This window comes from Telmatherina bonti (assembly GCF_933228915.1).
Source record: "Telmatherina bonti genome assembly, chromosome: 6".
Classification (NCBI taxonomy): Eukaryota; Metazoa; Chordata; class Actinopteri; order Atheriniformes; family Telmatherinidae; genus Telmatherina; species Telmatherina bonti.
In genome coordinates this window covers 37,192,577-37,212,663 of record NC_136624.1, presented here as the reverse complement: position 1 = coordinate 37,212,663, position 20,087 = coordinate 37,192,577, and the positions used below count along the sequence as shown (strand labels likewise).

The 20,087-nt window shown below is 43.0% G+C and overlaps 1 protein-coding gene across 2 annotated transcripts in view; it reads left to right on the top strand.

The window, feature by feature from the left end:
- LOC306757260 (paxillin-like) overlaps positions 1 to 17,768 on the top strand; it is a 31,498-nt gene extending 13,730 nt beyond the window's left edge. The window contains exons 2-14 of one of the 2 annotated variants that reach the window (XM_079242261.1): positions 5,380 to 5,552; positions 5,666 to 5,751; positions 5,878 to 6,020; positions 6,245 to 6,437; positions 6,520 to 6,667; positions 8,222 to 9,580; positions 10,404 to 10,673; positions 10,911 to 11,279; positions 12,449 to 12,604; positions 13,421 to 13,594; positions 14,821 to 14,902; positions 14,995 to 15,143; positions 15,238 to 17,768. In XM_079242261.1, the coding sequence (XP_079098387.1) occupies positions 5,380 to 5,552; positions 5,666 to 5,751; positions 5,878 to 6,020; positions 6,245 to 6,437; positions 6,520 to 6,667; positions 8,222 to 9,580; positions 10,404 to 10,673; positions 10,911 to 11,279; positions 12,449 to 12,604; positions 13,421 to 13,594; positions 14,821 to 14,902; positions 14,995 to 15,143; positions 15,238 to 15,504 (3,569 nt within the window). In that variant the 3' untranslated portion in view covers positions 15,505 to 17,768. The remainder of the gene's footprint in view (positions 1 to 5,379; positions 5,553 to 5,665; positions 5,752 to 5,877; positions 6,021 to 6,244; positions 6,438 to 6,519; positions 6,668 to 8,221; positions 9,581 to 10,403; positions 10,674 to 10,910; positions 11,280 to 12,448; positions 12,605 to 13,420; positions 13,595 to 14,820; positions 14,903 to 14,994; positions 15,144 to 15,237) is intronic. The other variant, XM_079242262.1, reaches the window with a different exon arrangement.
- Positions 17,769 to 20,087: the final 2,319 nt, after the last annotated feature.

The window sequence follows — 20,087 nt, the reverse complement described above, 5'->3', positions numbered from 1 at the left end:
CAATATCGGATGATAATATCAATAGCCCAATATTATCACACACACACACACACACACACACACACACACACAACACACACATATATATATGTATATATGTATATATGTATGTATATAGACTGTGGGTCTATATACATACGGAGAGGTTATAAATAGTGTAACAGACCCAATATTATTTCTTTAAAATAATTATTTTTAATTATAAAACATCTTTTTATGTGACTGAGTAGAAACTATTAAATCCTGGCTGTGACAGATCACTACGAAAGCCACCGTGCGTGTGTTTGGAACAAGAATTACTCTGCAGCTTAACAGGAAACCGTGTAGAAGTTTTTCACAGCACAAACTGGGTGGGTGGTCTGTGTGCTTCTACTGTTGCTTTGATTGGTGTGGTCGTCCATTTTCTACTGTAAGTATCTTCGCTCAGGGGTCAGGTCAGTCGGGGGGAGGAGGGTGTATTTATAGTGGCCAGATGCCTGAGTGTGTTTGTGGTATGTGTGACCAGCCATGCTGAAAGACACCTGCATGCACTGCTTTTGCCTTCTCTTTTACCTGTTCATGCATGTTTGCTTTATGATTGAATTTAGCCTGTTTGTTTGCCTGAAATGCTTCAGATGAAAGTTGTTGCTGGGCCTTGAGCCGATATGGGGTGTAATAGTAAAGTCCCGATGCACCCAGCTGGTCTTTTTATTCTCAAACTGAGGGGATTTGGGCTCTCCGTGACGGTCTGTCAGGCTGTGTCACGTTTAAAGGCCATCTCTCTCACATAAAAGGCAGCCGCTTCAAGTTTCAGCTCTGCAGAATAGAGACAATACATATTGCTATGACATTTTTAGATTTGACATTCCAAACCTCCCTTTCGCTTCGAGCAGATAATAAACACAGCTGACATTTTTCTTTTCTTTAATCTGTCCTATCTTGCCTTAAGATCCCTTCTTCACTGTCCTCACCCTCTCCGCTACACACACACCTTCCTCACTGTTTCTCTCATATATGGAAGACGAGCTGCGGCATGTTAGGAATTCATATCAGCCAGCGAGCACCTTGCTACACATCACACACTTCAGAGGCAAGAAATGAAAGGAATGAGAGTACAAAGATGAAAAAAAAAAGAGGTCAGAAAACATGGACGAAGTTGCTACACAGAAAGCATCTTGCACCTAATATTCACCCTCTTAGTTCCACTTTGGTGCCAACTCATATATCAGTGAATGTCTTGGCATTTATGAACCCCACAGATAAGGCCTTTTTCCTTTATGTCAGCCCTGAGAGGTAAAAGGCAGCAGTTGCAGCAGCGAGCTTGCTGCTCAGCACTCGCACAACTCTGCATCACCCCCTGCAGGCTGCTGAGTGCGAGTTTTGATTACATTTTGTTTGGTTGCAGATATTTCCTGAAATGAATCGCTACCAGCAGGGCTGAAGAAACAGGATTAGATGTGTTGAGCAGGAAACGGCATTGATTCAGCGTGTGCCGTGGTCAGCATTGATAACGGCTCACGCGGCGTGTGCACAGTCGGGTGGGCAGGATGTCCTGTCAGGGATAATGGAGTCTAACATCAACTTATCAAAACTATCACGATTAGTGTTCTTAGATCACTTTGTCTAATTGGATTCCTTTCATATTTTTGTAGACTTAACCATGAAAAGGAGGCATTTAGATGCTGCTGATGCACATCAGTCCCGCTCTACGCTGTCATTGTACTTCAAATGGTTCTCTCTCCAGTCCTTCCTTGTACCCCTCCCCTCTGTTCATTCCTAGTTTTCCTGTCATTTTCATCCCATCTTCTGCCACCACAGTTTTCCCACTCCTCCTTTTATCTTTCCCTTTTCTCTCTGCTATAATAAGCCCCATGTGAGGCAGTTTTCTTGTAATTAAAATGCACACCATTCATCAGAGAGGAAGGGAGTCTCCTTAATCTGCGTCAACCCACATTTTAGCCTCTGAGGATTTGGCTTGTATGCCCAACCCCCCCCCCCCCCCCCCCCCCCCCCCCCCACACACACACACACACACACACACACACACACACACACACTCCCTTCCTAGTTTCACTTGCTTTCTGTCTCTGCAGACACTCCCACCTCCATTCCTCATTGTTCAAACCCAGCTGTGCCCCGCCATGTCACATGTCGGCTTGTGGACACGGAAGCCAGCTGAATGCTGCTATTTCTCTGTTAATTAGCAGCAAATGAATAGCAAGGACTGTATTTGATCAATGGATGCAGTTTGTTAGATTTGCAGGAAATTTGTTTTGCTGAGGAGCAGGTTGTCATCCACTCACACCTGCTTGTGTTTAAAGCATCTAAAAGCTTGACTTCCCCACTTTAAATGGATTCAAGGGGGTTTTCTTCACTTATTCTTACCATTAGGATGGAGAAGTAAAGTCATCTGTAATTGTGTGTCAAAGTCTTGATCTATACATCTTTATTCAGGGCTTCAGTGTGAGACCAATCACTCACAACTCAGAGAGCTGCAGTTCCTTTTTTGGTCACTGGGGAACAAGCCTGTGCTTTGCTCTCGTGGTGTGTTTGCTTGGCGGAGGAGGTGGACACACCTCTGTATGTTTGTGCAGTTTGTGGATGGGTCAGAGCACGTCGAGTACGCTCGTTTCAGCGAATAAAAGCAGCCCCGGACTCAGACTTCGCTGCATGTTCTCATAATTAGGAGGGTAATGAGCTGTTCATATCAGTTAATTTGCTTTATTATAATGCAAGGCATCTTAGTGACTTCCCTCACACAGACTGGTGCCAAACACACTGCCTTTTAGGAAGCTCATGTTTGAGCAGTAACTGTGTTTTAGAGCAGCAGTTTCCTGATAACCAGGGTTAAATCCAGTTCAGCTCCAGAGCTAAGTTGATTAAAATCTCTCGTGTAAACCATCTGGACTAACATCTGTTGACAGAGATCTCCACCAGCTGCGGCAAAACCTTGCTCTGACATCAACTTCAGATCCTGCCATTTTCACCATTTATATATGAGGTTTTTCAAGATCTTATAAAGTCAAAACTGATGAATTATGGGGATTGTTATGAAAGAAGATATGTTTAGAAATCCCCCTTCATGTGTCTGCGCTCTGCTTGATGTCATTGCAGTTGAAATAAGCTGCACCAATGGAAAATATTTACAGAAGAGGTGAAAACATCAAATATTTTAACACTTGTAAAGAAAAAAGTCAAGTTGTTTGTTTTTATTTTTTACTTCATTTAGTGTAAAAGTCGATGTTAACGTACGTCTGTGTCTGTTTCATTAGAAACAGTTATGTTGTTTCCTTCAGAGGCTTTTTTTCCTTTTTCTCCGCTGCTCGGTATGAGGCGAGGACACCGGAGCGCTACCTGCAGCAGTGTAAACATAAGCGCAGTGCCCTATCCATAATGAAACCTGGAGGAATGCACCCAGGCCTCTGAATCCAGAGATGAGCCTCTGCTGGCATGTTGGCCATGCTGATCATGCCAATGTTGAGCTGGTCCAAGTGAACCTGGCTGGGTCTCCTGTCTGTCTGGGAAACACTGGTCCAAACGACCGCTGCGGTCGTGCTGCTGTGGTACCGTAGACCCAGCAGTCATTTCCAGGTGTGGAAGAGGTTAAAACTGCAGAGGAGGGGATATGCTATGATTTCACATGACATGTAGCAACAAAATGTTGTAAATGTGAGCACAGTATGAGGCAAAGTCTGAGCTAACAGTGAGAAGGAGGGGCTTAGATATACCTTATGATACCACTCCCTTAGTTAGCTCTGTTCTCAGCTTTCATCATATCTTTCATGGGTTTTTTCACTCTTTGCCTGCTGTAACGTCCTCACCGCTGCGTTTGGACACGACGAGACAGTTTGTAGTTCATCATCTGTGTAAGTACTGTTTTATTTGAGCTTCCAAGCAGCGAGGTGAGAGTTGGCAGAGCAGTGGAGGGATGAACCTAACCCCTTTGCCATTTATTTTAACCCCTCCTTCCCCTCTCTGCCACAACCCTAGCCCTCTGCTCCCACCCTTTCTTGTTGTCTTGTGCTGATGGTAGAGTTAAGAAAGGCAGTTCCTGCCTGGCTTCCAGCCTGTTTAGGTTGTCATCTTCCTCTGCTGCTGCTTCTTTCCTTGTCTACAGCTCATCTTCTCCTTCCTGGTCTTCAGATTTTGTTTCTTTCTAAGGTATGTCTCATCTCCATGTTACTTTTCAAACTTTCTTTCTCTTGATCGAGTGTTTACGTTTAGGAGGCGGCTTTGTTGAGGTACTCGCTACCGCAAACTCTTTAGAATATTATCAGCATCTCTCACTGAACTGTCAAAGCAGTCTGTGGACTTTTTAGTTTTTCAGCAAGATTTAATGGCAATGAAAACAAAACCTTTTAAAATTTGGATAATTTATTATTTCTTGCTACAGCTAATGAGTTAAAATCTTGATATTAGCAGCCCTGGTGTCTTTATGAGCCTGTAATGTGTTGGCATACTGACTTTTTAAACGCTGATTGCACCAGTAGTAGACGTGTCTTTTTATTTTAAATTTAATGCATTTAAGGTCTGATTTGTTCAGAAGTTGTGAAATCCTTTGAGAGAAACTGAAGCCTTCTCTGCTGAGTGAGCGTGCTAAAATAAGTATTCAGTAATACTGCCTGTGCTCTTCATTAAATCCGCCGTAATGCTATGTGTCCTTCTACCTACTTGTTAGGATTGCTAAATTAGTAGCTGTTTCCTACTATGTTCCTCTCCAAATACCAAATAACCCCCTCGCTCAGATGGTGTCTGTCAGCATGTAGATGGTAAATATGAGCATGGTCACGCCTTTGACAGCAGGTCTTGGATTTAAAACATGTCAGGACTGCAGTCAGGCCAGGGTCAATGAGTAACCGAAGGAGTGGCCATGACAGCTTGTGAGTCAACTTTTACAACTCCAGACCCTCTTGTGTCACAGTTTTTCACAGGTTGCGAAAGCAGCAGGAAAAGTTTTTGGTTGCTGAATGAGCTCGATCTGAACAAAACGGAACGGATGTGTTGTAGATGCAGCTTTTTGTTTGAAACGCTCCCGCTGAGGAGGAAGTGGTTTCGCTGCTTCTGTCCGTCTGATTGTCTTGATCCCTGGTGGAGAGGGTGAGCACAGGTGGAAGATGGACACCGTCTTTGAAATCTCTAGATAAGCTGTTGAACCCTTTGTTGTGTAATGATTAACAAAGTCACCATGTTTTGCATTTTCACTAAGAAACTCTATGATGCTCATATCTTTCAGCATCCGGATGCTTTATCACTGAAACACTGATGGATTAGTAAAAATGGCATGTGGAGAATGTCTTGTTTTACTGATCTCATCTTAGGAAACTTTAAAACATCATGGATGTTATGCAACCAGCACACAGTCATTGGCAGTTTTGCTCACTGATGTGTTTTTTTTTACAGATGCTTTGTTGGCGGACCTTGAGTCCACAACATCCCACATTTCCAAGCGCCCACTTTTCTTGTCTGACGAGACTCCGTACTCCTTCCCTGTTGGGGGTCAGACCCAAGACGACATCTTCTCTCCACCTCATGTCCCCCCCGAGCGAGCTCTTAACGGACTAGATGAAACAGAGGTAACCGCCCGCATTAATGCTGCTGTAAAGAAGTTTGAACATGGAATGATTATAAAATTATAATTAATATTGTGGCGTATTACGCCGTGTGTGATTTAACGACTGTTTATCAGTCCGCCAGCTCGACTCAGAGAAGCCCCTGGTCTGGAGAAAGCAGTAGTCCGAGCCAACCCATTGGTGAAGAGGACCACGTATACAGGTGAGGATAACTAGATGCTGACATACATACTGTACACACATCTGACTGTAATTTTACATCAAAATGAACATTTTCACAGGTAAAAAGTTGATTTCAGCTTTGTGTTCTTCTCTTAAAACACGACAGTTTCCCTAATAAGCAGAAGAGTAGCGAGTCAACATCAGCTGTTGTCATGAACTCATCGTTGGGCAGCAACCTGTCTGAGCTGGACCGCCTGCTACTGGAGCTCAACGCTGTCCAGCAGAGCACCCCCGCCTTCCCCACAGAAGGTACTCAAACAGATTACAATTCACGAGCTGCTTTCTCGTGTTTCTTTGAAGGAATGTAGATGTCACTGTCTAAATGTAGCTCTTCTGCTTCTCTGGTGTTACACGGCAGTGACATTCCCTCAATGCATTCGGCCCCTGTTGTGTTTTGGAGCTCAGCTCAAATCAGATCCATGAAGGACATAAATAAATGTCTATTAATGTACTCTGATTTTTCACTGTTAAAGAAGCGGCTCCACCACTGCCATCAAGCGCCACCATCCACCATATCCAAGAAAATGGAGTCTCCATTGCAGGGAAAACCCCTCCACCTACGCTGGAGAAGCCCAAACGTGCTGCAGCTGCACGAGGAATGGAGGATGTACGACCAAGTGTAGAGAGCCTCCTAGATGAGCTGGAAAGCTCTGTGCCAACATCCATGTAAGAAGAAAGAAGTGGGAATTATATAAAAAGTGAGAAAATGAGTGCTCACTTTTTAATTTATTGTGTTTTTATTTTAAAGTCCCACACTTTTGGCGGTGTCAGATGAACAAACCGACGCACAAGAGGAAACACTGTCACAACAGCAGGCCAGGATGTCCGCCTCCTCCGCCACGAGAGAACTGGATGAGCTTATGGCCTCCCTGTCTGACTTCAAAGTTCAGAGCAATGTGAGTGAGGTTGAACGTTGACTGTTTACGGTTTTCTCTCTCGGGGTCAGTTATTTTTGTCCTTGTGTGACCGCTGCTGCTTTAGAAGCTGGTCCCATAACTGGACAATCAGGTGTATCGTTCTGTTGACGTTCTAATGTTTTGGTAATGTTCTGTCCCTCACACACACACACCAAAAGTTCTAGTATTGTTCTTTTTTATCAGCAATTCACAGAAGTTTTAAATAAATTAAATTTCTGTCACGCCCACCATCTGAGCTTCCAGTTTTAGTAGCTCTTTTTACAGGCTCTAGTATGTTTTATCCCACTCCCTTCATTTGCATCATATGAATGTCACCCTGATTCTCAGTCAGTCACAACATAATGTCCTTTAGTAAGTTAAAAGAACGACTCCTGAACCAGTTGAATATTACATTTAAGCTTAACAGCTTACTACTAATTTATTTTGAACTTAGCTATCGTGTCATATCCAAGCTGTAAAGAATTTGCCTCAAAAGGAAAATAAAATAAATTAAATATTTTAACATCTTAATTGTTGTAGAATTGCATGGAAGTGATTATTTACATCTTGAAAAAGCCTGTTTTGTAGGTAAACAAGGGCCACAGTCCTTTAAAACATTCCTGAATCCAAACGGTGATCCGGATTACCACCAAAATTAAATCACTTCTTCCTTTTCACATTTCCAACAACTCCTGAACAACTTCATGAAAATCTATCCATAACTGTCTGAGTTATCCTGAACACAAACAGATAAACACCGATAAAAACACAAGATCTTTGGCAGAGGTAACAACAGCACATCGCTACTTGCTAACGCTAACTTTGCCATCTGGAATGCTGGAAACCATGACTCCGGGTGCTTTCCTTTCAGATGCTCGTGTCGTGCTGCCGTGGTACGCCAACTCTGCATGTCAGACGACACATTTCACCTGTTGAACACTTTGTTTAGCGTGAAACATCCCCAAACTTTGGAAACAGGTTGTGCCGCCGACAGTTTCTTCTTTGTTGTTTAAAGAAAGACGCTGAACAAAATGGCAATACTGCCCCCAGCACTTCCTGTGGTGCTTTGCGTCATTTGCTTGGTGTTTAAAGTTCTCATACTGTCTGAAAAGCCATGGTTGCCTGGTGCAGCGTTTTATTAGCAAAGCCGTTACGGCGTTTATATTACAACGCGTCAACTACAAAATTTCGCATTGATAAATATTGTTGCAGCCTTGGTAACAACAGACTTTTGACTTAAAAATAGCTTTTGTTGAGACTAAAGAAACATTAATTTAGCACCTAAGCTGTATTTGAGATTTTAGACAGTGGCGTCTGCACCCTTTACGTGTGAAAGCAACAAAACTGAAGACATTCAAATTAAAGGAAACCAACTTCATTTTCTTATTTTCTCTTTAACTATGGCTTTTTTTCTTATGTTAAGTGTAAGCCTTTCACTGATCATTTCTCTCAACTCTCTGTATTTTCTTTATCTTTTTCTCTTTTCTCTACCACTCTGTATGTCTTGTCTTGTGCATTCACATTGCCGTCATAACGTCATTGCACCTGACTCAGTCTGGCTCTCAGTTGTCTGTGAATCAGGATTCTGGAGACCCTTTAATGGTAGTTGGTTCATCAGTTGTCCAAGCAGTAACCCAACCACCTATAATCAGTCATGTTGGCTCAGAGGATTACACTTCCCCCTCCTGCACGCCTCTTCCGCTGGAACTTCACATAGATGAGGATGGTAGTTCAGCCCCTGGGTCTTCACGAGGTTCCACTGTTGTAATTGCATCGTCTAAGAGCCTTCAGTATTCCCAGATCCAACAGAAGGATGATGCCACTTCTGAGATCTCCCATGTGGAGCGCGTCGGCATCTCTACCACTATCAAAGCTCTTAAGCAAGAAGAAGTTACCACCCCCAAACAAACAATGTTAGCAAAAGTCTCCGCGACTGCTAGGAGCTCCAGTCCAGTGGTTGATTCCAAAAGTCCTGTTACTGCAACAAAAATCTCCAGTCCCATTCTTCGAGCTAAGAGTGCCAACCCTCCTGATCTAAAATCTGAAAACCCAGTCCCTAAAAGTGTCAGCTCTGTTCCCAGAAGTCAGAGTCCACAAACAGCTGCAACAAGTGATAGTCCGGAGCCTTTTGTTGTGGAAGCAGCCCCAAAAACCGCTAGTCCAGTCACAGTTCCGAGGCTTTCCAGCCCAATCCCTAGAAATGCAAGTCCTGTGACAGTCCCGACTATCTCTAGCCCGCTAACTGCCCCAAAGAGTTATAGTCCCGACACGGTTCGTAAGTGCGCCAGTCCTGTGACTATTCCTAGACTTTCAAGCCCAGTTCCTAAGACTGCAAGTCCGCTAACTGTTCCTAATTACTCCAGCTCTCCAACTGTACCAATGAGCTGTAGTCCTGAGATGGTCCCAAGGAATTCTTCTCCATTAACACTTCCGAGGCTTTCAAGTCCAGTAACAGTTCCAAAGAGTGAAACCGTGCTTCCCAAGAGTCCTGCTCCAATCATCCGTAAAACCTTCACTGTTCCAGGCACCAGTAGTCCCAGAGCGTCTCCCATCTCAACGACTACAGTACCATTAAGCAACCTGTATGCCCCAGAAAACCAAGCAGGGGATGCCTTGGATTTGAAATGGCCGTGTCGGGAAAATATACTGGATGATGCTTTAGACAAACTCTTAGCTCCTGACTCCACTCATTTGACTGAGAACCAGCCGCCTGGTGACGAAGACAGGTCTTGGGAGGAGGAAGATGGAATTTACCCAGATCTCAGCAGAGAGGAAACCCTGACGCCCATGACTGAATCCAGCTGGATGGACGAGTGTTTCACCCCCTCCACCTGCCCGGGGACACCTGATGCAGCGCTGGACCTGCCCTTACAGCAACCCTCCGCTGTCGAGCGACTATCTGCTTCTGGTCAAGTAGGCAACTTGACTCTCCCAAAATAAGCTGTACAGGATTTAAGGCCTTTCTATTATTGGGCCAAGGATACAAATCTGGCAGCTTGGCTGCTTTATATGATGGTTAAAGCCTTGTGAATACTGAGATAAGCTTATTTTGGGTGAGCACTCGTATAAGAATTGAAGGAGCTGTGAAATAGTACAAACATGTTGGGATGAAGGCAGATTCTTCATTCTCTGTGGTGTGATGCATGTGGTGTCATGTAGCAATTACAAAATAGCTTGAAGGAGAAGAAGTCTCCCTGTACAGACCATTTGTGGCTGATGTTGAAAGCTTTGCTTAGAGGATGTTGACGCACGTCCACACTTGCTTTTGTCGATGCTGCTATGTTAGTTATGGGGCCAGATTTTAAAAACGTCAATATGATGAGATGTGGGGGATTGTTTCTTTGCTGCTAATGCATTTCTGCACCTAATATGAGCACATGTGCTTAGGAAACATACAAAAACCTTCGTCTTTTTGTTTCTGGCTTTGCTCTGGCATGTGCAGACATTTTAAGGGGCATTTTGCGAGTAAAGCAGCATGCATTGCAACAGGTTTGACTTTTCCAGAGTGGACTTTAACAAAAGGGTTGTGCCTTGTTTTGACCAATAAGAACGATCAAATTTGTGATTGCAAAGCATTTTTCCCAGGCCCTTTCTGCCACCGGCATTGGAGTGTTTTGCCACTTGAATGAGACGTCTAGCATCGAGCTCGTGCTGCGTGTAATGCCAAAATGGGATTTTTTTTCCTGTAAATGGCACAGTCCCAGCTTCCCACACCTCCTTATCGTCCACTCTCCAGCTCAAGTCAGTTATCCGCCGCACCAAAGAGACGTCCAACGTGCATCCGATGTACAGGGAGGGATTGTTGAGACGTAAAATGGGACCAATCATTGTGAATAAAAGCAACTCGCAAGATCGACTTATTGAGGAGCTCCAAGGGAAACTGGGGATTGGTCGATTGGAGCGCAGACGTAAACAGCAGCCGGATGACTGGTTGACAGAGGGGGTCATCGTTATGTCCAACCCGCAGCGAACACGGGAGGAAGGGAACCAGCCATCTGTGGATAAGGTAGACATTATTGGACTGTAGCAGTGGGCCTGGATGTTAGGTGTTCCACTGACGGCTGCATGGCGAAAGGGATTAAATATGAAATAATCTTAATTCTTCCTCAAATTGGCATCGAAGTGTTTTGGCAGTCAGCTCTTTGTGCGTATTTTGTTTCATCTTTTTCCTGTTTTCCAGCTTTAACTGTGTTTTTGTGCCATGTCTGTTTTCCTTTCTTTGCTGTTTCCTTCTTTGTGCCAGATCATCATCCCTCCTGAGTCACCTGCCCCACAGAGAAAAGTCCTCCCCCCTCCGCAGTCTCCCCCAGCACCTAAAAAGACACCCCCAGTCAAGCAGACTCCTCCGCCGCTACCTCCTCCACCTCCAACCCCACCTCCTCCTCGAGAACCCACCCCTCCACCTCCCAAGGAGCCCACTCCTCCCCCACCTAAGGAGCCTACTCCTCCTCCACCTCCTCCACCCCCCCCCAAAGAGCCAACGCCTCCCCCTGTTCAGCCCACTCCATCACCTAGCCCCCCACCAAAGACCGTCACGCCACCCCCGCCTCCCAAGGTCTTTGTATCAGTGGCTTGTCAGACAGACTATGACCCCATCTTCCCACCAATGCAGGCATGGATCCCAACTCTTCATCTCTGCTCATCCTCCTCTCATACTTCATCCTCTCTGCCCTCTTTCTATCACCTGCTCTCCCTCACACTTTGATCTGTTGTTTTTGTTTACATGTTTGCAGATCATTTGGTTATTTATGGACCCCGCAGAGCTCTTCTGGCTCTGATTCTGGCCCTCGGTGTTGAAACAGGTTCCCTGTTTAAAGCTTTGTCTGAAACCCTGTCAGTGCAGGTTATGAGGGGTGCTGACACTCAGGCTGGAGAGGCTGAGCCCCTTTTCTAATTCTGACCTCTGATGGCGCCAAGAGATGTGTGTTCGGAGTGGAGAGGAGAATTTAAGAGCTCAGGGGAAAGCAGAGTGTATCTCCCTGAAGTTCTCGTTACACTAAGTGTCCTGCCACGAACAGGAATGGCAGGCTCGCAGTGCAACCGAAACTTAATCTGCCACATGACAGCACAGTTACCGCCACATTTATAGCAAGTCTCACAGGTCTAAAGTCAACAGCTCCCAAGAGTTCCAATACTAGCTTGTTTAAGTTAAAAGGCTCATCTTGTAATCATCAGACTGCTTCATGAAGTCATTCGACGAGGACTTGGGGTGGCGGGTTGACAAGTACCGCTGAATTAAACAACTGAACGGGGATGTTGTTTCATTTTGTCGGAGGTAAGGGGGGCATTTATGTGCGAGGGTATGTGGAAGAGAGAATACATGGAGCAGAGAAGCTATTTTCTCTCTGAAAGGAATGCAGGAGTCGTGAAGATCCAATAACCAGTCCATGTGAGAAGGTCTGTGTTGCAGCAGCCAGACACATACTCACACACAATGTTGATATCAGGGAGTCTTCCTCAGGGTCTGGGAAGGTAAATTATAGATGATGGGGAAAAATTGTCATGGTTGATACATGGATAGTTTGACTTTGGATTTCTTCTTAGTTTTGAGAGAGGAGACGGTAACTGTTGTGCAGATCCACTGCTGTCTTCAGCCGGTTTCAGTAGGGTTAATAAACTATGTCAACACGGTGGACAGAGGTGGTCACACACAAAGTAAAATCTGTTAATATCATTTCCATTTCTTTTAAATGTTTTTGTGCATCTTATCAGCAGTTTTGTTGCTTCTCAAAATATTTAAATAACATGTTTTATATAATTATATTTCTGTTTATTATTCAGATCCAGTCACAGGGAAAAACTCCCAGTGCTCCACCAAAACCAGCCAACAAGCTGGACAACATGCTGGGAAGCCTGCAGTCCGACCTCAACAAACTGGGAGTCCAGACGTTGGCTAAGGGCGTTTGTGGTGCCTGTAAGAAACCGATAGCTGGACAGGTAATGATATGGATCATGCAAGCTGTAAGTTAGTGGGAACACTGCAGGGCAGATAAAAAAAAAAAAAAGCTCTAAAAACCACTTCAGCCTCTGCCAAGTCAATCCCCACAAAACTGCATATGAAAATGTAGTTTTACTGCACAAATTCTCTTAAATTGTGAATTTGCAAACTTATTTGAATGATATTAACATGAAAAATGATAAATTACTTTTGATCACTTGCTGATTTTCAGCTCTTGTGCATCACTTCTCTGCAGCTGGAGACAGCTAAATGTTTAACTTGAAGCTCCAGAAAAACCATTTAAGTTCAGTAGCCATTAAGTTGGACTTTTTTAACTTGGACTTGAGATGTGCATGCACTCTGTGATATTTATGTATGTATTCCCTCATGCACAGAAACCCCAGTAGACTTTTAAAACATCATCTCCACGTGGTAAAACTCATTTTTATTCCAGATTTATCTGCATTAATTAAAGGGGATATGCATGATGGGGGAAGCTGTAAACATCTCAGTCAGTAATATCAGTAATTAAGTGTTTTTTTTTAGGCTGTTTTTAGCTGGATTTGTAATATTTAATCCGTTTTCATTCTGTGTCTTTATAATAATGTTCAAAATTATGAGCATAGCACCACTTTAAATGTAGATGTACTCAATAAACCAATCTTTTCACAGAAAGCATACGGAAATTTATGAAATGTGGAGCTCCACAGTTTGTGGTATTCTCTTTACTTTGTTCATGCTGTGCTGCAGGCTTTTTTTTTCCCCCTGCTGTGGAAACTCATCACATTTTAATGCACTGTGTCTCTCCACACCAGGTGGTGACTGCCATGGGCAAAACGTGGCACCCGGAGCACTTTGTGTGCACCCACTGTCAGGAGGAGATAGGCTCCAGGAACTTCTTTGAGCGTGACGGGCTGCCTTACTGCGAGAAAGACTACCACAGCCTGTTCTCACCGCGATGCCACTACTGTAATGGACCCATACTGGATGTCAGTAATGCATATATACATGCACGCAGACACGCGCATGTACTCCCATAGAGTGAATAGCATTTAATGATATTTATTTATTCATAAGCTAATGGATTAAGGTCTTACTGGAAAAATCATGACGATGGAAATTGCATTTCCTTTCTAATGCAGATGCTGACAGCTCGCATGCTCCTGGAAGTCATGAAATGAAATAACTTCTTTCTTTTTCAACTGTAAACTAAAATCCAAGTATGCAGATTCATTAGAGATAAATTTAGATGAGTTTCCATGTTGAACACAAAGCAAACTACTTTTTCTGTTAAGTTTTCACAGTTTTTAAAATAACCTGCCCAAAACCAATGCAGACAAACTCGCGTAGCGTCTCTGCATGACTTTAGCCTTCACTCTAGTCTTCATGGTGACACTCTCCCAAAGTTTTATTTTTTTTGGACGGTGGGTGGGTTTTATTTTTATTTTTTGCCTCTAGCCATGCTCTCGCACACGCCTCACAGTGCCAGAGGCACTCTGAAGCAAGACGATAGTGTCTAGTGAATTCTAGCCTGCAGGAAGGCCAACAGAAGTCTTTCACAAGGCTTTCCAACTGATTGTCATGCAATGCTTTACATCCACGGCTCAGCAGTCTCTTGGTTTCCTTCTTTCCTCTAAAGATCTGAGTGAATCACTGAGCTTTTCATTTGCATTTCTCAGCAAAGAAGAAAAATACAAAGCTACACTTGATATTTACTGCTTTTAATCAGCTGTAAATAGTTTTTGATTCATTCTAAATAACTATCAATTCTACAAATGCAGTGTATTCTACTGTGATTACTTTAAGTTAGCAACTTTACATCTGCACCTGCTTTTACAGTGATTTAACGTACGTTTTGTGCAGCATTGCACCTCCTGGTGGCAAAACGAAGAGTTCTTTCTGCCCTGAAACATTAGGAACTCTGAAATGATAGATTAAAGATCATAAACACTGTTCTGCTGCAGAAATGATAGATTTTAAATGTATTAGAAACCCTAATAAATAGAAAACAGTTGCTTCCAGCTAAAGCTGCTAAGAGATGCCAGCGTGCCTTGACTTTGCCTGCCCTCTCCTGGCCTTAGTGATGTGCCAGTTTTTCCTGTAACCACAGACAGACATTTCTACACTTTGACTTTATCTTGGAATACCGGAGGAATTCACTTGCTTTATATGAGAATACAAGAAAGTGACTTTTTTCTTTTCCCTGACTTAACAGAAAGTCGTGACAGCACTGAACAAGACTTGGCATCCGGAGCACTTCTTCTGTGCCCAGTGTGGAGCCTTCTTTGGACCAGAAGGTAGCAGACATGCATATGTTTAATCAGGCCATCAGAGTATTGTTAAAAGGAGAACAGAGAGGGAATCAGTGTGTGTCTTTGCGGCCATCTAGGTTTCCATGAGAAGGATGGGAAGGCATTCTGCAGAAAGGACTACTTTGACATGTTTGCCCCTAAATGTGGGGGTTGTGCTCGTGCCATCCTCGAGAACTACATCTCTGCTCTCAATTCTCTCTGGCATCCTGAGTGCTTTGTCTGCAGGGTGAGTCAGCTGATGCAAACACAAATCATCAGATTTAAGATTAATTATGTATCCCGACTATCTGTAAACGTGTTGCGGCTTTTCTGTTTTCCAGGAGTGCTTCACACCATTCATAAACGGCAGCTTCTTCGACCACGACGGGCAGCCGTATTGCGAGGCTCATTACCACGAGCGGCGCGGCTCTTTGTGCTCTGGCTGCCAGAAACCCATCACGGGTCGCTGCATCACGGCCATGGGCAAGAAGTTCCACCCAGAGCACTTTGTTTGTGCTTTCTGCCTCAAGCAGCTTAACAAGGGCACCTTTAAGGAGCAGAATGACAAGCCGTACTGCCACGGCTGCTTTGTCAAACTCTTCAGTTAGACTGCATGTCGGCTGTATGTCTAAGTGTGTGTAAGTCTACATGCACACGTGGATATAAGAGCACTCACATGTCTGTGTGTATCTATGAGTCAGTGATTTCTCAGACAGATTTGTTTGATGACATGGTAAAAGTGGAAGATGTCTCACCTAACGATGACACTGAAAGGACTCCTCAGGATGTCCAAACTTTTACACTTTTACTAGAGATGTTTTTAACGGAGCCCAAAGAGATTTTTATTTAGACTTTATTCCCCCTCGTGCAAAAGGAACAATACAGGAAGACGTTGCTTTCCCGTGTTTGTGTACATAAATGGTTTTGATTTGTGAATGATTTTATTCTCACATCGCAGGGCAAGACCTTGCATTTAAGGTGGAATTATGCAGATCTGAGAGAGCTGCCTGATTGCATGGACCATTGAGAGTTAAGCTACGCAGTTTTAAAGTAACATGAGCGTTGAATGTGCAGTGCTTGGCCAATGAGCGTTGGGGAGGGAAAAAAAAAAGTATTTTTGTAGCTTTGGAAACTTGGTGCCATTTCAGATAATAACATAATATGCACACGCACACCAACACACATCCTGTTCTCTTTAACATGTTTGTTCAATATCTTTGCACACTTTTGCAACAAGAGATCTCTTGACGAGACTATCTTTAGGCGTATTGTAGAATTTAGTGCCATCCTGATGATATTACTTCATTAATACAGATTTCCTGTGAAAATGAACTCATGTTTTCTCAGTTTCAACAAACATTTCTCTCACTTTTGTTCTGATTTGTACAATTTTTTATGCATATATCCCACGGTAAGTGATTTAAACGTAAAATTACTTTTTTTTTCTTCTTTTAGTTGCAAAGAATAACTTTGCCTTTACTTAATTATGCCAACTTATGCGTGTCAAGTTAAATAAAATTGAATTACTGTAGCAGAAAAGTAGGTAAGAATAATATATTTCATATGGTAATAAAAAGGGGTGGTAAAATTAATGAGGAAAACAAGCCAAAATGGGGGTTTTTACTGCTGTATTTGCTCAGTTATCACTGAATACATTTAAATGAATTATTTTTCCACACTTTAATGTTTTGTTAATGAGAAATTATCCCTGCATTTAATCTGTCAATCAGGCTGGATTAATATTTTGACAGTCTGATGGTGTGTTTGGATTAGAAGCATGCTCTTTTCTTTTCTGTGGAGTTGAATCAGCACCAGCTGCCAGTCGCTGTTACAATCAGATTCTACGTTTATATACCTGCTTATATAGGCTCAACTCGGCGACAGAACTGTGTTTTGTCCGTTTTGATGAGAATTTATATATTTTTGAGCTGTTAGGGCTCACACTGATATGCAAAGAGCTGGCTCTGTTAGCATGTAGCCTACTGTGACAATATTTTACCCAGGTCTCATTCCTTCTCGCTCACAGACACATGTACCAGCTTAGATTCCTGTGTGTCAGACTTCAGAAGAAATCACCCCCTGTATTGTTTATTTTATATTATCATGAATCATGGACTGTGCCTCTGTTTCGTTAAAGGTCTCAGTGTGGAGCTTGCTGATGGAGGGTGGATGTTGGTCAGGAATCGGATTATGATGCCAAACATAGGCCGGGTTCATGCAAAAATTTACACAAAATCATCTTTTACTTGCCGTTTTTCTTGATTATTCTTTTCATGGGGAACTACAATATTGTCTTTAGTTTTGATCTGTGTGTGTTCGAGGAGTCAATGCAGAATATCCAGATTTGAGTTGAAATGTGCCAAATGTGTCAATGCAATAAGGTCTTACACACTGTTGAGCTCTCGGTCTCAGGGGCTGAAGTCTGGGGGTGGTGCCACCTGCTGTGCTGCGTTTTAACTCTGAACTTTCACTGTAATAAATGTGTCCTGACTCAATCGGCACACATTATGGTGTTTGCTTGTAACAGATTCAGATGTAAAGGATGTAGCAGGGGAAAATGTGTTGGTAAAGAAAGTAGGTCATTCATTTTGCTTATGTATATTGATCTCACAGTTAATCGCCTTATAGTTTTGCTTCTGTCAGAGAATCCATTAAAAATGAAAAAAAAAATCTGCCTTTTACTACTTTAATGTGATTAAGTGAACTGTGCTTTGTAAATGGAGACACATTCATGTGATCTTTTGCTATCTGAATTGTCTCATGAGCCAGGAATTTGTGCGGCTCTTTTGTGTTGACAGGGCTTTAGCCTTTGCGGGTCCTTATTACTTGGTTGGTAAACTTCTGCAAATAAAATATAAAATTATTTCTGGCATTGTTTTTGGTTAACTTTTTTGCTTTTACTTTTAACAAATTAATACTGTATTCATCTGCGCTGCATCACATCAGATCTCGGACACATAAATTGTATTAAAACATTTATAACGGTTACAAATGAAAGAAAGAAATGTTGGGGGGATGATTATTCCAAATTGTCCCTAGGAGAGCACGTGAATGGTTGGTTGTCTCTTTGTTGGCTCTGTGATGGACTGGCAACCTGTCCAGGTGTGCCTGCCTGTCTTCCAGTGATTGCTGGGATAGACTCCAGTTTCCCCGCGACCCTTAACTGGCCTAAGCGATTAAGGCAGGATTGTCAAACTCCAGTCCTCGAGGGCCGGTATCCGGCAGGGTTACTCTCTACAAACACACCTGATTAAAATCAAATGGATCCAGCCGCTTCTTGTCAACCTGTGTATTCATTTCGGTCAGGTGTGTTGGAGCATGCTGGCAACTAAAACCTGCAGGATACCGGCCCCCAAGGACTGGCGTTTGACACCTGTGGATTGAGGAAATTAATATCATCATAGCACTTCATACGAGATTAGAACATATTAATTTTAGAGTTTGTGTAAAGCATTAATTTGTCACTTCTTACAACAAACAGCTACCAACATTTGTGAATAAAACATTTCAAGTGGCAAAAACTTTATTATATTCTGACCTTGTGTCAGCATTTGATTGACAGGTTCACTAATCCACTTATCTACATGTCTCTTGTATTTAAATGCTCTGCACATTTTTAACTTTTATTTGGACTTTTTACCTTTTTTTTTTTACATGTTACTAAGTTTGTTAAAATATTTTGAGTTGCACGTCTGCTACAAAGATGTTATAAAGATATAAAGCTGAGTTTAACATAATGCATTGAAATACAGACCGGGTTGTCCAGCTCAGTACTCGAGGGCCACAATCCTGCAGGTTTTTTCATTTAACCCTGCTCCAACACACCTGACTCCAATTAATCAGTCATTGTGCAGAACTTTATTGACTGTTGGATCCATTTAATGGTAGCCAGTTGTGTTGGAGCAGGGATGCATGGAAAACTTGCAGGACAGCGTTCCTTGAGGACTGACTTTGGACACCCCTGATGTAGACTTAGAGCAATAAATATATTGTTTGGACCAGAGGGGCCCAAACCCAATACTTGAGAGCTACAATCCTGCAACTTTTAGATGCATCTCTAACACCTGAATCGAATGAACGACTCATTACAAGGCCTCTGCAGTGCTGAATGACATGCATGATGGGAATTTAGCGATTTGATTCAGGACCACACAACTGTGTATTTTCAAGAATAAGTTGTGATAAATTATAACAAACATCTGAATATTTAAAATTTTAAACCAGGTGTTGAGAACCACAAACATTCAAATCATTCTGGGATTAAACAGCTGTCATAAGGCACAGATGATTAATTTTCAGTATTTTTTTTCTTCTTAAATAGAAACATGAATTTGATCCTGAGGCTTCATCAACATTGGTTGACAGCCCAGCTGGTCCTACAGCTTAATAGACCTGAGAAACACAATGGCAGAACAGCACATCTCTTTGGCGAGGAGAGGTGGCAACACGAAGCTTGTGCTTAGTGAGAGTTCGAAGTTTGACAGCAAGATCATGGCTGTGCTGCTGATTATCAAGAACCTCCAAGTATTCCAGGTCCTGCAGCTGGTGGAGGTACAAAAAGTCTTTCTCTGGCACGTGTTCGTGGCGAAGTTTGAGACTTTTCAGCTTTGGAAACAGCTGTGGGATTTGAGCAATGCGAGCATCCAGATGTGAAGGCCAGGTGTCTATATGCAGGTGTAGCAGATTTGGTACCTGCACTGCAATGGCTGCCATGTCCTCTGAGGAAAACCCTGCAACACACAATGTGAGACTGGTCACGGTGGCTGGGATGGCGGTGGCGTACATCGAAACAGGAGGACCCTTAACCACAACCAAGGTTGACAACTGGGGGAGATCACGCAGCCATGTTTTCAGGTGAGGCAATGGCATTCCTTGTTGCATCTCCTGATGCGAATGCTTGAAGAAAACAGCAAGACTGTTCAGGTAAGGGGTCAGCTTCATTGCATCCTCTGGCAATGAATTATACGAATAGTTGATGAGCTCCAAACTTGACAAACCAGAGACTCTCTGGTTGATTACCACATCTCTACCAGAGTCATGAAAGGGGTGTTTCATAGACAAGGAGAGATGCTTCAGTCTGGGCAGGAATGAAAGTAAGGTCTGCATAGTCCAAAATAATACTCCGAATAATTCTAAATTATGCCAAGCCAGAGATGTAAGATTTGTGAACTGGCACATTGCATTGAGGAAT